The 16811-nt window shown below is 35.4% G+C and overlaps 1 protein-coding gene across 1 annotated transcript in view; it reads left to right on the top strand.

Annotated features, from left to right (window-relative positions):
• Positions 1-16811, top strand: part of CFTR (CF transmembrane conductance regulator) — a 183074-nt gene that overhangs the window by 121101 nt on the left and 45162 nt on the right. Inside the window, 4 exon segments of the mRNA NM_001079917.1 lie at positions 868-947; positions 4712-4862; positions 5773-6000; positions 8760-8860. Coding sequence (NP_001073386.1) covers positions 868-947; positions 4712-4862; positions 5773-6000; positions 8760-8860 — 560 coding nt within the window.

Below are 16811 nucleotides of genomic sequence, written 5' to 3' on the forward strand. Positions count from 1 at the left end.
GTAGGTGGGTTGAGGCCAAATTATGCAAGGTATTAAATATTAAACTAGGAATTTTGGACTTTATCCTGCAGTTTATGGGGGGTAAATGATAAGATTCAATATCACTTTATTTGTACAGTATTATGTTACATTTTATCTAATTGTTTGTTTAATTCCTGTCTAGACAATGAATTCCTCAAGGGCAAGGAGCATGGCTTATTCACCTCAGTAATTTCAGTGCCTAGCATTATGCCTGGTACAAAGTGGACACTTGTATATAACCTTTTTTAATTGAAGCAACAAGTTGTCAACCTTACAAATGTGAATCCGTGATTCAGATGACAGGTTTAAATGTAGATTGTCCGCGAAGAGGGCAGAAAGAGAGTATGACAAAGGAGGCAAGACAGTGGGGCAGGCAGGGAGAGAGAACAGCCAGGGTTTTGGTAGAGGTATGTCAAAAAGGTATGGAAGTCAGAGGAGAAGGAGACCCCTATGTTATGGAATACAAATGGAAGGGAAATGATGACAACAGTAAGTTGTCATTAAATGCAAGGTTGCAAAAGTAAGATTGTAAAGCAGGATGAGTACCCACCTATTCCTGACATAATTTATAGTAAAAGCTATTTCAGAGACATTGGTCGTTACTTGAATCTTACAAGAATCTGAAACTTTTTAAAAGGTTTAAAAGTAAAAGACAATAACTTGAACACATAATTATTTAGAATGTTTGGAAAGAAACAAAAATTTCTAAGTCTATCTGATTCTATTTGCTAATTCTTATTTGGGTTCTGAATGCGTCTACTGTGATCCAAACTTAGTATTGAATATATTGATATATCTTTAAAAAATTAGTGTTTTTTGAGGAATTTGTCATCTTGTATATTATAGGTGGGATTCTTAATAGATTCTCCAAAGATATAGCAATTTTGGATGACCTTCTGCCTCTTACCATATTTGACTTCATCCAGGTATGTAAAAATAAGTACCGTTAAGTATGTCTGTATTATTAAAAAAAAATAACAAAAGCAAATGTGATTTTGTTTTAATTTTTTATTTGATTGAGGGTTGAAGTCCTGTCTATTGCATTAATTTTGTAATTATCCAAAGCCTTCAAAATAGACATAAGTTTAGTAAATTCAATAATAAGTCAGAACTGCTTACCTGGCCCAAACCTGAGGCAATCCCACATTTAGATGTAATAGCTGTCTACTTGGGAGTGATTTGAGAGGCACAAAATTTATTCCCAAAATCACTGGCCACAAAGTGTGACATTTTGGCATTGGCATCACTATTTGATGGAAGCCAACCTCCCCCCAAAAGGCCTGTATTATTAGAATGAAGATGGATTCCCTGGGTGGGTTACACTTGAAACTAGCCTCACCCATGAACACTTTGGCACAGATTAGCTAGCCCATTCCCCCACAGTAAGGACCATAAGGAAGGGACAGAAGCAAAGATAAGTTTTAGAACAAAAGAGAGGGGAAAGAAAAATCTAGGGTTTTATGAGGGCTGTCCCTGAGTGATAGATGTGAATAGGCCTCCAGGGCAGGCTGGCTCAGAGGCTGACTCTTTGGGTTGGGGTGACTGATTGGTGGTGAGAGTGGAGAAGAAAAGGGGAGTGGAGGAGGTGAAAGTGACCTTGGAACATTAGGTCTCCATAAGTGACAGGATTTAAGGAGTGTTGTAAGCTGTGGTTGTTGGACCAGGTTTAAGCACAGCTTCCTGAGCTTCCTGACTGGTTTAGGTCAAGCTCCAGAGAGCAAATGCCACAGTCTCAGTGATCTCCTTGGAGAAACAGTTGGAATAGGATGTTGCCCATGTTGGGATGAGTCATTGTCCGCTCTTGCTCTTTCCCTACCCCTGCAAAATAATAATACTGTATTTGATTGAACATATAAAACAAAAGAAGGATTATCACATAAGTATGTATATATAACCAACATTGGCAGGTGCAGAAAAACCAGACTGTCAGTTTGCCTCATCTGAAATGATTGACACAAACAAATATATTTACTGTCCCAAGTGAACTTTGGCATTTTGGATATCCTTCAGTTGTTTTGTTTAAAGATATAACTTAGAAGCAGCTGATGGAATATTTAAATCCATGCGTTGAATTCATGCATTCAAAGAAACATGTCCTGAGTCACTAAATGCTGACATTTGTTTTTCATGTTAAGAGTGTAATAACTGGTCCCAAATATAATATTATTACATCAGATAAAAACTGGAATGTGAACCTCTTAACTTGATTGTGAAAGTATTTGCCAATGGTGCCTCTTGATAATTATTTGAGGCTCACTTCAGAACTCCTCTGGAAGGGTTAATTTTTAAATAGTCATTTTATAAATTAACATTTTTGACATATGTGATGGCTCTCAAATTTTTTCTTTTATGCCAGTTTGAATCATTTCTGCTCAATTTTTTTTTTAATTGGGATGGAGTCTCACTCTGTTGCCCAGGCTGGAGTGCAGTGATGCAATCTTGGCTGACTGCAACCTCCACCTCCTGGGTTCAAGCGATTCTCTCGCATCAGCCTCCAGAGTAGCTGGGATTACAGGCGCGCACCACCATGCCTGGATAATTTTTGTATTATTACTAGAGATGGGGTTTCACCACGTTGGCCAGGCTGGTCTTGAACTCCTGAACTCCTGACCTCAAGTGATCCACCTGCCTCAGCCTCTTAAAGAGCTGGAATTATAGGTGTAAGCCACTGCACCAGGCCCTGTTCAACTTTTAATGCTAAGATTCATTTGTTGTTGTTTCACAAGTGATTAGGCAGAGGTCTTTTATATTAATTTACTCATTTTATTTGTAAGAGAGTCTCATATTAAGGAAGCATAATATATGACAATCCAAATACAGTACAAATTTGGTTAATTTTGATTTTGTTAAATAATTAATCACAGGGGTCCTTTAAATTGTGAGCTCCTCTGGTTATACTTATGTTTTACCTCTGGTTATACTTAATTTCAAACAAATGAAATTTCATTCTATTCATGACATTTCAGAAGCAGATCTGTTGCACAAAATAAAGCATACCTATAAATTTTCTTTTTTTTTTAAAAAAGTCTCTGTTCACTCTATTTTCTATTATTTTTCTCTTTTTAAAATTTGAATTTTATTGTGGCAAGTCCACTTAACATGAGATTTACCCTCTTAACAGATTTTTATGTGTAAAATACAATATTGTTCACCATGGGTAAATGTTGCACAGCAGATCTCTGGAACTTATTCATTTTGCACTACTGAAATTTTATACCTGTTGATTAGTATCTCCCCATTTCCCTCTCTCCCCTGTCCTGTTACCCATGGTTCTGTTCTTTGCTTCTTTGAGTTTGAGTATTTTGATACCTCATGTAATCTTCATTCTATTTTCTAACTTTGACAATGTTCTGACAAATTTGCTTTCCGGATTGGAGCACTGTATAGTGAAAATTGAAAATCTTGGTTATTTTCTACAGATTCCCACTATTTTACCTTGAGCAGACACTTATCTTGAAGGGTCTCAGATTTGTCACTTGTAGAATGGGGAATATAAACCTGATAACGGTCCCTTTCAGTTCTAAAGTTATATCAGTTGAAAATACATGTGTCACTTATGGAAACGGGTAGAGAACTGGCTCACTGAATAGCATATGGATATTATAAAGTGGTTTTTTTTAATCCTTTCTGCTGACAGTTACTTTATTTATACTTTATTCAAATGGATTATTGTGAAGTAAGTGTTAGTGGACTTTGTACCTTTTAAAAATGTATGTATTTGGTGTAATGTAGAAATATAGAAATTTATTAAGTATGATTTATTTCAATGTTAAGCATGAGAAAATATGCTGCGAAAGGTTAGATAGCTTGCCTAAATGACAAGCTTGTATTTCAAGCAGAACTTTCTGAATCAAAAGACTCCAAGATGAATGCCCAGCTTTCAAAAATTGTCTAACCAAAATAAATCCTAAGATTCACCTTCATACTAAAATTATTTAAAAATAGTTTATTTTAAATTAATATTCACTTAAAATGTATTTATCATGCAATACTTTAAAGTGTCTGGGAAATGAAAATATCCAAAGATCAAAGAACACCATGTTTTCAAACTTCAAAAATGTTATCAGCGACCTAAACAATTTTTAAAATTTTCATAGAGCCTATGAAAAATGTACTTGCAAATGGCTACTTTCTGACTAGGAATAGAATGGGGAGAGTACTAAGTCCAACACTGATAGACTGGATTAAGAAAATGTGGCACATATACACCATGGAACACTATGCAGCCATAAAAAATGATGAGTTCATGTCCTTTGTAGGGACATGGTTGAAATTGGAAAACATCATTCTCAGTAAACTACCGCAAGAACAAAAAACCAAACACCGCATATTCTCACTCGTAGGTGGGAATTGAACAATGAGATCACATGGACACAGGAAGGGGAATATCACACTCTGGGGACTGTTGTGGGGTGGGGGAGGGGGGAGGGATAGCATTGGGAGATATACCTAATGCTAGATGACGAGTTAGTGGGTGCAGTGCACCAGCATGGCACATGTATACATATGTAACTAACCTGCACAATGTGCACATGTACCCTAAAACTTAAAGTATAATAAAAAAAAAAATAAATAAAGTTTGAGGTGTTTAAAGTATGCAAAAAAAAAAAGAAATAAATCACTGACACACTTTGTCCACTTTGCAATGTGAAAACGTTTACTCACCAACATGTTTTATTTGATCTTACAGTTGTTATTAATTGTGATTGGAGCTATAGCAGTTGTCGCAGTTTTACAACCTTACATCTTTGTTGCAACAGTGCCAGTGATAGTGGCTTTTATTATGTTGAGAGCATATTTCCTCCAAACCTCACAGCAACTCAAACAACTGGAATCTGAAGGTATGACAGTGAATGTGCGATACTCATCTTGTAAAAAAGCTATAAGAGCTATTTGAGATTCTTTATTGTTAATCTACTTTTAAAAATTCTGCTTTTAAACTTTTACATCATATAACAATAATTTTTTTCTACATGCATGTGTATATAAAAGGAAACTATATTACAAAGTACACATGGATTTTTTTTCTTAATTAATGACCATGTGACTTCATTTTGGTTTTAAAATAGGTATATAGAATCTTACCACAGTTGGTGTACAGGACATTCATTTATAATAAACTTATATCAGTCAAATTAAACAAGGATAGTGCTGCTATTACTAAAGGTTTCTCTGGGTTCCCAAATGATACTTGACCAAATTTGTCCCTTTGGCTTGTTGTCTTCAGACACCCTTTCTTCATGTGTTGGAGCTGCCATTTCGTGTGCCCCCAAACTCTACTTGAGCTGTTAGGGAATCACATTTTGCAGTGACAGCCTTAGTGTGGGTGCATTTTCAGGCAATACTTTTTCAGTATATTTCTGCTTTGTAGATTATTAGCTAAATCAAGTCACATAAACTTCCTTAATTTAGATACTTGAAAAAATTGTCTTAAAAGAAAATTTTTTTAGTAATAATTAATTTAGAATTAGCCAGAAAACTCCCAGTGGTAGCCAAGAAAGAGGAATAAATATTGGTGGTAATTTTTTAAGTTCCCATCTCTGGTAGCCAAGTAAAAAAGGAGGGTAACTCATTAATAAAATAACAAATCATATCTATTCAAAGAATGGCACCAGTGTGAAAAAAAGCTTTTTAACCAATGACATTTGTGATATGATTACTCTAATTTAGTCTTTTTCAGGTACAAGATATTATGAAATTACATTTTGTGTTTATGTTATTTGCAATGTTTTCTATGGAAATATTTCACAGGCAGGAGTCCAATTTTCACTCATCTTGTTACAAGCTTAAAAGGACTATGGACACTTCGTGCCTTCGGACGGCAGCCTTACTTTGAAACTCTGTTCCACAAAGCTCTGAATTTACATACTGCCAACTGGTTCTTGTACCTGTCAACACTGCGCTGGTTCCAAATGAGAATAGAAATGATTTTTGTCATCTTCTTCATTGCTGTTACCTTCATTTCCATTTTAACAACAGGTACTATGAACTCATTAACTTTAGCTAAGCATTTAAGTAAAAAATTTTCAATGAATAAAATGCTGCATTCTTATAGGTTATCAATTTTTGATATCTTTAGAGTTTAATAATTAACAAATTTGTTGGTTTATTATTGAACAAGTGATTTCTTTGAATTTCCATTGTTTTATTGTTAAACAAATAATTTCCTTGAAATTGGATATATATAGATAGTATTATCCCTGTTTTCACAGTTTTAAAAACCGATGCACACAGATTGTCAGATAGCAATTCTGTGATTGAAGGGGAAATATGTCACCTCTTCATACTCATATTGGTGAAGGGTCCTAGCTTCAAAATTAATAGATTCCTAAAGAGGGGAAATGAAACATCCGCATTTACACACACACACACACACACACACACAGAGTTCCTCTTGTCGGTAAGTTTTGTTTTTTTTAAATCTCTACTAGATAAAATTTGTTATCTAATTGTGAGTTTTACACAAAGAAAAACTGTCACAGAAAAGAAAGACAGTGTCACATTTTTCAAAAGAAAAAGAAGAAAAGAAAGTGCCATGTTTTTCAAATACAAATGTTCTGGATTGATTTTAGGATCTTTAGTGAAAAACAAAGTATTTCATAATAAGTAAAATAAAAATCTATGTAGGTAAATTTGTTTCTCTAATTTAAGAATTTGAATTTCTGAGTATTTATGATAAGTGTTGAAATAACTTCTTATATGTGACAGTGAATACTGGCAGAGCAAATGCCAAATCAATGCCAAATCTGTAGGATCATTTGATTGTAGGAACAGAATTCTACTCAAACCAAAAGCAGGCATTTGCTGGAGTTACAGAAAGGCCTCATGGAACACCGAGAAGGTGGTGCCATTCGACTCTTAAAGAAGCTGCAACAGGCACAAGAGAGTCAGCTGCAGCTCTTCTTCTTGAGTCTATATCTGTCCTGGGTCCATTCCTTTTTGTGGTTGCTTCATTTCTTTCTCTCTCTGAAGACTGGTTTTTCTGGTCTACCAGGGCTATGCCACATTGACTTTATGTAGTGTCTCCATTCTGGCCTCCTGAATTTACAGGAGAGTTCCTCTGTACAAACTCAAAGTCCTGGAGAGAACAGAAAACAGCTTCCTTTTGGCTCAGGGGTCCAACTGCAGTCTACTCTGCTGCTATGAGGATAGTGGGTTCACCACCTTTGTTGTTCTCTCAGCTAGGGCAGGGGGAATGACTCTATGAAAGGAATATACATGGGCAGGCAAATGTACTACTCCTCATCAGTACTGTAATTTTAAGCAACTTTAAAACATTCTTTTAAGTTATTTGAAAATAAGATCAAATAAGGCTGAATTACATAAATGAAGATTTGTTAATAATTAATTCAAACCAATATAACACATGCTATAACATGGTTGAGTGTGATTGAGTCTTGATTTATTAGGGGCAATAATCAAAACATTTAACAATCATTATAGTACAGAACTTACCAATCAAATCAGATGCTCAGCCAGAGTGGATGTTGTCCACCCAGCTATTATTATCCCTGGCTCAATTGGTCTTCAGCTGTGTTAACTTGCAAACATTAATTAACTATCTAAGCCCCTCATTTTCCTCAAGTGTAAATAGACACAATAATATTACCTATTCCATAGGTGTGGGGTGAATAGTAAATGTAATAATTTGTCCAAAACACTTAGTATAGTGCCTGGTCCATGGTAAATACTAAATAAATGTTATCTTACTTATTATTAAAATTTTATCTTCTCAGCTTAACCTTCAGAACAGTAATATATTGGGGTCTAGATAAATCTTACCTATATGAAAATAATTTAATACTACATGCAGATATATGCTGTGTATATTATGCCTTCTGTTAGAGGAATTGCAGAAACAAAAATTTCAATTAATAATAAGATGAATTATTTCTCCCAATTGTAGAATCTTTTGACAATTTTATCATGCATTACAGATGTAAGAACTCTTGATTGGGACTTGATAGTCTAACTTTATAATAATTTAAGAACATTCCTCTTAGAGAATTTTTATGGCCATAATACTGAACACATGAATTTTAATTAGCGGTCCTTTTTAGCCCTAAAAAAAATTTATTGTAATTAAACACTTAAGTATTGTTCTTCCCAGGTACAGTAATCTTTTTTTTTTTTTTTTTTTTTTTTTTTTTGCATAGAGGGTAATCTTTTCTCTTTCCAAATGGCAGAACTGTTAGTTTTCTGACTGTCCGGTGAAATTCTAAGTCCACTTACTTCCCAATAGCATGCAATTAGCAAAGGTCCTCCTTGCAAAGGCATAGAGCACACCTAAACATCTTGCAGATGCTGTTTGGACACTCTTCCCCTGCTTTTGGTCTCTTTGTAAAGCAGCTCATCTGGATACAGGATCTCTTTTCCCCATTGCCCATTCTAATATTTGTTACCGTTATTACTTATAGAATAATAGTAGAAGAGACAAATATGGTACCTACCCATTACCAACAACACCTCCAATACCAGTAACATTTTTTAAAAAGGGCAACACTTTCCTAATATTCAATCGCTCTTTGACTTAAAATCCTGGTTGAATACTTACTATATGCAGAGCATTATTCTATTAGTAGATGCTGTGATGAACTGAGATTTAAAAATTGTTAAAATTAGCATAAAATTGAAATGTAAATTTAATGTGATATGTGCCCTAGGAGAAGTGTGAATAAAGTCGTTCACAGAAGAGAGAAATAACATGAGGTTCATTTACGTCTTTTGTGCATCTATAGGAGAAGGAGAAGGAAGAGTTGGTATTATCCTGACTTTAGCCATGAATATCATGAGTACATTGCAGTGGGCTGTAAACTCCAGCATAGATGTGGATAGCTTGGTAAGTCTTATCATCTTTTTAACTTTTATGAAAAAAATTCAGACAAGTAAAAAAGTATGAGTAATAGCATGAGGAAGAACTATATACCGTATATTGAGCTTAAGAAATAAAACATTACAGATAAATTGAGGGTCACTGTGTATCTGTCATTAAATCCTTATCTCTTCTTTCCTTCTCATAGATAGCCACTATGAAGATCTAATACTGCAGTGAGCATTCTTTCACCCGTTTCCTTATTCAGGATTTTCTAGGAGAAATACCTAGGGGTTGTATTGCTGGGTCATAGGATTCACCCATGCTTAACTGAGTGGTGCCAAATTGTCCTCAAGTCTGTTGTACTGATATATATCCCCATCAAGAGAGTACAAGAGTTCTCATAGCTATGTATCTTCAACAACACTTGGTGTCTGGTAGATGTGAAGTGATTACTAAAAATATAGGGAAGCTGCATACATAATTATTGGCTTTTGCTGTTCTCTTACATTAATTTCTTATTCATGTTGATTACTCATTTGTCACCTAGTTTTTTCTTCCTTAATTAATTTGTAGGAGTTTATGAATTATGGATTGATCATCAGCTCTATACATTTCAAACATAATCCCTCAGTCAGTGGCTTGGCTTATAGAGTCTTTTGATGAAAAGAAGCTTTTAAGTTTAATAAAGTTCAATTTATTGTCTTTTCCTTTATGTTTTGTGCTTTTGGTATCTTGATTAAGAACTCCTTCCTTATCTTGGGTTCTCAAATTTAGCAGCATAACATTTTCATACTATTATTTAAATTTTTTTCACATTATTTAGTGATAGCACCTTTCTTATTCCTAAAGTGTTTATCATTGCCTTCTGTCTTTCTGCTTGATAAATATTGCCACACATTTGTATACTTTATTAGTGTGTACAAAGACCACATTTTAGTTGTGTTATTTCTCTTGTTTTGGTTTTCTAGAATGCAGAGCCATTAATATTATAGTAATGCCTTTGTGCTAATACCATATCAGGGGCACAAATCCCATTGCAGCGGGACTGAGAAATTAAAGGAAATGATGCACATTTACTCATTTTTGTTTAAAAAATCAAATGCATATTTTTCAGTCAGACTATATGGTTGGTCTGGATAGCTTCATCATTGAATTTTTAAAGTATTTTTGTACTACTGTATTTAAAATTATTCATTCCCCACTGCTTTTGTAGATGGTTTAGAAACCCAAGTTAGGAATGACTGTGCAACACTATTATTATACTCTTTTTAAAATTATACTTTTTGCTTAAGTTTCTTTCCTTGTTCTCTGAGACAGTGTTCATGTTCCCAAACCACACACATTTATTCAGCTATAAAATTTGTATGATCAACTCCTGTCAGAACAAACATCATTATAAAAAATATCTCCAGGAAAAAGAAAACCCTTTTAATGCTCTCTTCTGGTCCATGTGTCTTCTTATTTTCTTCAAGCATTTTCATAACCCAATGAGCTGTAATTTAATTGGAACATGATTTATACTAAAGTTGGTTTCTTTACCTTTAACTTTTTTTTTTAGTTTGATCAGCTCTCTTTAGCTTCTGTAGTTCAGTCTTTAATTCCATTCCAGTATGCTTTTGGAGTTGGGTCTCATAAATGTATAGAAATGTTTCTGTTGGAAAACAGCAGGAGAATATTAAATAAATATTGTGCTTACATCTATTTAATTCTTTGCCCAACTTTCTACAACTTTGACTTTACATTTAAGCTCCTCATGCACTTACATGTTTCTTTACCTAAAAATATCTTTTCACCATGGGTGTGTACAATTCCTTTCTCTTTGCTGTATTAATTTTCTTGGTTTACATAGTAGCCTCTACACATTGATGTCAAAACCTCTGTTTGGTGCATTTCTATTCTGCATGTTCAATCTCCATGAAAGTTTCTGTAAGGTATTTTCATTCCTCTAGTTTTTCACATGTGCATCCTGGCTTTGTGACCTGTGCTTTGATATCGTGCCTTTCATCTTGTGGCATTGAAGGATCTTTGCAAGGACCTATTGTGTTATAATACAGTCTATGAAAAATATCAATATTTGCATTTGATCACATTTAAAAAATCACATTCTTTTGTTTGAATATCAAAGCTAATATGTGAGTGATTTCCCTGCCAAACAGCACAAGTAGCCTTTCCTGGGTGTTTATGGGCATTTATCTGGTTAATGATTCCCATCATAGTGCTGTTACCCATGCCATTGCTAAACTTATACAGTAACTTTTTTGTTTTCACCTCAGCATATGTTGAGAGTAGGAAATAGATAGGACTATGCCCTCAAATTTTACGTTTATATGATGTTAATCCTAAAGGTCCTTGTGACTTCTGAAGTAAAAACTCAGTGTTGTCATTTTACTTACTGAATTGTTAGCTGAATTTACAGTTGAGTTTACAATGGAGTAAACAAGGTGTTTAGTTTGATGTATGCTTTTAGTCTTTCAGAAAAAAATGTTTATACTTGGAAAGAATAGTTTATTTACCCATCTGGCCTAGTTTAGACAAAAACACAGAGTCAAATGTCAACAGAATTCTGAAGTTATAAAAATGACAGTGTGGCTTTTTTTTTTTTTAACCTTCCACCTGGTGCTTATGCCCAAGTGCCTAGCTTTCTTTAGCTCTCAACTAATAAAGGTAATGTTTAGATAACATTTAACCTCAAGTTGCATTGTGTTTATGATCACATATCTGAAATATTGGTACACGAAACTGTACAACAACCTTTTTTATTAGATTTTCCTACGAAATTCCTTATCATATTCCCTAAGATAGCTTTTTCCCACCTTCTTCTTCCTTCTCCCTTCTCAGGTGCTCCAATAATTCCAACCCTTGCAGCCAGTGACTTTATTATATCTTTTTTTAAAAATCTAAAAAAAAAAAATTGATGCAACCAGGAAGAATTTTCTCATTTCTCTCCACCAGTTGTACCAGCCTACTGCACCTCTCCTCATGCACCACCTTCTGCCTGTGTTCTTGCTCCTATATTCAGGAGCAAGTAATATGCAATACCTCCCTCTTTGTGGGATCTTTCTCATTAGCATAAAAATACTTTCCCTTGATCTCCAGCTACTACGCCATTTCTTTGACCTACATATAGCAAAATATTTGAGAAAGGACCACTTTCCATCTTTTCCTCAATCTACTTCCATTTTTTTCTCAATCCACTTTCATTTCATTGTTCTCCTCAACCCATTCTTTCCACAACCTACTTCATTTTATTTCCATCAGCCCCATAACTCAGGATCAACATCTTGCCAGAGCCAATTTCCTTGTCTCCCTTAACAGCTCCAGCAGTATTTATGCCATGGACAAATTATTCTTCTTGTGATACTTTCTCTCTTGCTTCCATGACACTACTCCCACTTCATTTTCCTTCTACCTCTCTGGCTCTTCCTTGGTCCCTTTTCCTGGCCCCTTCTCTCTTTCAGATCTCTAAACATCAGCTATATCTCAGCCCTGTTCTACTGACACTCTCTAGCTGTTATTTTCTAAACCCATGTTTCAGAAACCATATCTTGATGAATCTTGGAAGGCCGAGGCAGGCGAATTACTTGAGGTCGGGAGTTTGAGACCAGCCTGGCCAACGTGGTGAAACCCCGTCTCTCCTAAAAATACAAAAATTACCTGGCCGTGGTGGCATGCACCCAGCTACTTGAGAGGCTGAGGCACAAGAATCGCTTGAACCTGGGAGGTGGAGGTTTCAGTGAGCCGAGATCCTGCCACTGCACTCCAGCCTGAGCAATAGAGGAGACTCCATCTCACACACACACACACACAAAGAAAATAAACCATCTCTTGATGAATCATAAATTTGTGTCTCTAGTTTAGACCTCTATCCTGCTCTCTAAATGATGTATCCAACTATCATCTTGACACCATCATATGTTCATAAAACACAATTATAGAATATCTTTCAGTAGGCTTGACATTTTAAGGCATGAGTTTCCGTTCAGTATCTCCTTAAAATATACCCAGGGTCTCAGGAGACTATTCAAACAGGACAAAGCTTCTATTCTACTTACTAATGTGTCTGGCCCTATTTGGCAGGTTGGATAAAAAGTCATCTGAACATTGTCACTTTATGAATAATATAGTTTAATAGTTTGTGAATCACCCCTGCAATTTAAAAAATAGTAAAATTATCAGAATCTAATTTAATAATTCCTATTGGAACACCCCATGTTAGGGGATTTCCAGTTATTTCAATAGATATCTCAATGTTTTAAAAATTGTTTATTTCTATTACTATTTCACTCTTTATTTAACATAAATTGTGGCTATCTATCTCTATTCATTTCAATTATATTTCTCATACCATTCTATAGATGGGGTGAAAAGAAAAGTGTTAATTTTTTAAAACTCCATACCTCAAATACTATATGAATTTATAGTTGTTATTGCTAAAGCAATTATCTTACATCTTTTCCTCCAAAACAAAGTTATGTGCTGGTTTATTTTCTTTGTACTCATAAGATGCCTTCCATTTTTAGTAACATAAGTCTTGTCTTTCTCCTATTCTTAGCTACTTAAGCATTATGTAGCTTAAATAAGCACTAAAGATTCCTATCTGTATGAAAAAATAAAGATTAAATAAATAGGATCTAGAAAGGGTGACAAGGTGATGCTTCAAAATGAACCATACCAAGCCATCTAGCGATTGATAAATTACTCACACTCATAATCACATTGTTGGAAAGAAGCCATTGACAATTCAGTTTGTTTCACAACTATCACATAGCACAACTAAAAGACTACTTTTTGTCTTTTACTGCTTGTTTTGTTGATCAAGTGACTGATTGTACAATGATCAACAGGAAGTCTGATGTGTAGAGAAAAGGGGAACCTGGCTTTTCTGCCTTACTCCTGCTGCCTAATTCTGAGCATGTGAATATTATTCTGTTTCTTTAATTGTCCAAGTGAAGCAGCAGATAAACCATCCTTGTTTCCATTAGCTGTCTACCCTGTTCAACTGTGTGTTTCTAATAACATAAGAATAAGAAAGCCACCAGGGTGAGCAGGGAAGGCAATGAATCTGCAAGGCTTGTGGATAGATTTCTGTTAGTGAGGCTCTAGAAAGTTCTTCCAAGATTGATGCAATCTGAGAAGAGTTTTCTGTCAATACAAACTCCCTCGGTTTCTCCTTTGTCCTTTTATTGCCTGTGTTTGTTTTGGGTTCCAGTAAAGATCAAGTGACTGATTGTACCATGACCAACAAGAAGCCTGATGTGTGGAGAAAAGGGGAACCTGGCTTTTCTGCATTACTCCTAATGCCTAATTTTCTTGTACCGAAAGTAGTTTTTGCTGTAAGAATCTGAGGGGAGGAGTCATTTCTTCAATTTTTTTTTGGTCTCCTTTTAATGGTTTCTTGATCATGTCTATCCTTATTTTTCTGTTTTCACAAATTTTTCTGGTATATTTTCCTCTCATGACCTCTGTCTCAAGACTTCTTTCCATCCATCTCTTCTCATTTCATCCTGTAGAGTGTCTGTGATAAGAGCCCTGCATTCTACTCTGGCCTTGCCATGTGTGGCCTTGGGCAAGTCCTAGCCTCCTTGAGGGTCTTATTTTTCTCATTTGTAAAATGAAACAGTTTGATGAGAAGTTTTCTAAGGTTCCTTCAAGCTTTGACAATCTCTCTCTTCTGGATCTTTTTCCCATGAAAATTTTCAACTCTTGATTAGCATGTAGGCAGGGATTATTCCACATCCTTATAGGAATCACATTTCTGCTACTGTCCCTGAATGCTAGAGTCCATTGATTAAGTTATTCACTGCTGCAATTGTCAGAGCTGATCAAAGAACTCTGAACCAGTGTGTTACTAGAACTAACAAAGAAAATGCCATTATGATGTTCTAGAGTCTTGAATTAGTAGAAGAGGTTTAATAAGAACCCTAAGGGATTACTGGAATGTTAAAAACAAACAAACAAAAAAAAAGGTTGAAAAGTTTAGAAAATTCACTGGTCTTTGTGCCCATCATTTTACTTCCAGGGTTTAGATAATCTCATTTTTGCAATGAAGGAATGGATTAGATCACAAGTTCTCATCCTAGTAGCACATGCAGAATCTTTATAAAAACACAGAGTAGCCAGGTGCGGTGGCTCATGCCTGTAATCCCAGCACTTTGAGAGGCTGGGGCAGGTGGATCACTTGAGAATAGGAGTTGAAGACCAAGCTGGTCAACATGGCAAAACCCTGTATCTACTAAAAATACAAAAATTAGCCAGGCATGATGGCACATGCCTCCCAGCTACTGGGGAGGCTGAGGCAGGAGAATCGATTGAACCGGGGAGATGGAGGTTGCAGGGAGCTGAGATAGCTCCACTGCACTCCAGCCTGGTGACAGGGTGAGACTCCATCACAAACAAAACAAAACAAAAGAAAGCAAAAACACAGATTACTCAGGGTCCACTAAGACCAGTGAAGTCATTTCTCTTGGTAGGGGGCAGGGTGACTGAGCATGATGTTTGTAATTTTAAAAGTGCTCCAGGTGATTCTAGTGTGTATCAAGCAAGACTTGTGAACCACTGAACTACATGCTAAGACTCATTTTAGCTCTGATTTTCTGTGAGTCATAGCAGAGGGCTCAGCAAACTTTTTCTATAAATGCTAAGATAGTAAATATTTTCAGCTTTGTGGGCTGTATCGTCTTTATGACAACTCAACTCAGTCTTTGTAGAGCAAAGCAGCTGTACATAATATGTAAACTAATGGGAGTAGCTAGATGTGTCCTGTGGGCCATAGTTTTGCTGACTCCTGGTCTATGTCATAGAATTTCCTTTTGAATTGATGGACCACCAGCAAATGATTTTTGTCCTGTATCAATCAATGATACATACATAAATCTCTACAAGACATGTAAAGGATGAGGCTTAATGACAGAGTACTTTGGGGAAGACACAATATTGCAAAATTAAGATGCTTAGAGAAAAATCATATTAAAATAGTGAAAACTGTGAGAAGGTATTTTGATTTGTTGTTTTGGATTCCTCTTTTTGCAAATTCTTTTGAAATATTTTCAGTGGAAGCTACATAGATCCAATTGCATTCACCAAGCTAGATTGTAATTAAGCTCCAGAGTAAGTAATAGATTTGATGAGTGATGTCCGACCTTTTACATGGAAGAGTAAGTTTGAGTCTTCCTTTGCCCATTGACACACTTAGTACCATGTTTACCAAAGTTCTTAGTTATTGAAATGGGCACCAGCATATTTTGAAACGTTGGTGTTAACTTGGGATATGCCTTTTGTCATGTTGCAAATAGATTTTGTTTCTGTTTTGTGAAGATCACCATCTCTGTCACTTCTGATAGAAAAAGTGACACTGACTTCTCAAGTGATTTGACACAGGTTAAAATATGTAAACCATTTCTGTAGAGAGCAAGCTGTAATAATATACTAAAGGGCTAGGTTTATAGTATAATATAAATAACTCATTTATGCTGTTAATAATTTATAGCAACATGGCATTTGACTGACTTTTTATGTGCTCTAGTCATGTAAGTAATAGATGTGGAAACATAGACCAGAGTTTCAAGAACATGTTTTGGGCAGAGTCTGTTTTCTTGCTATTATCTCTTAAGTTTATGTTCATGGCCTAAAGATTATGCTAATGGATCTGCCTTGGTCTTGGGTGTCAGGTCTGTGTTAGAGAGTATTGAAAAGCATAGTTTTTGCCTACTGGGAAGGATTTATGATTTAAAAGCCCTAAATCTCCCCTTTTATGTACTTCATACTTAGAAAATTTTTCCTGTAAACTGTGTGACTTTTTTACATTGTGCCAGTTTTCTAGATGACTCTCGTCATATTTATTTCTTGCAATCCTTCTATAACTATCAGTTATGAAGTCTCTTTATAGTGTTGCCAGCCAAGTCTCAGGTGTGTGAAATGTATTTTCTATTATGACTTTTGGGGTATGATGGCACATAGTTTGGGTGTTAATGCCTAA

The sequence above is a fragment of the Pan troglodytes genome, chromosome 6 (assembly GCF_028858775.2).
Source record: "Pan troglodytes isolate AG18354 chromosome 6, NHGRI_mPanTro3-v2.0_pri, whole genome shotgun sequence".
In the NCBI taxonomy this organism is placed as follows: Eukaryota; Metazoa; Chordata; class Mammalia; order Primates; family Hominidae; genus Pan; species Pan troglodytes.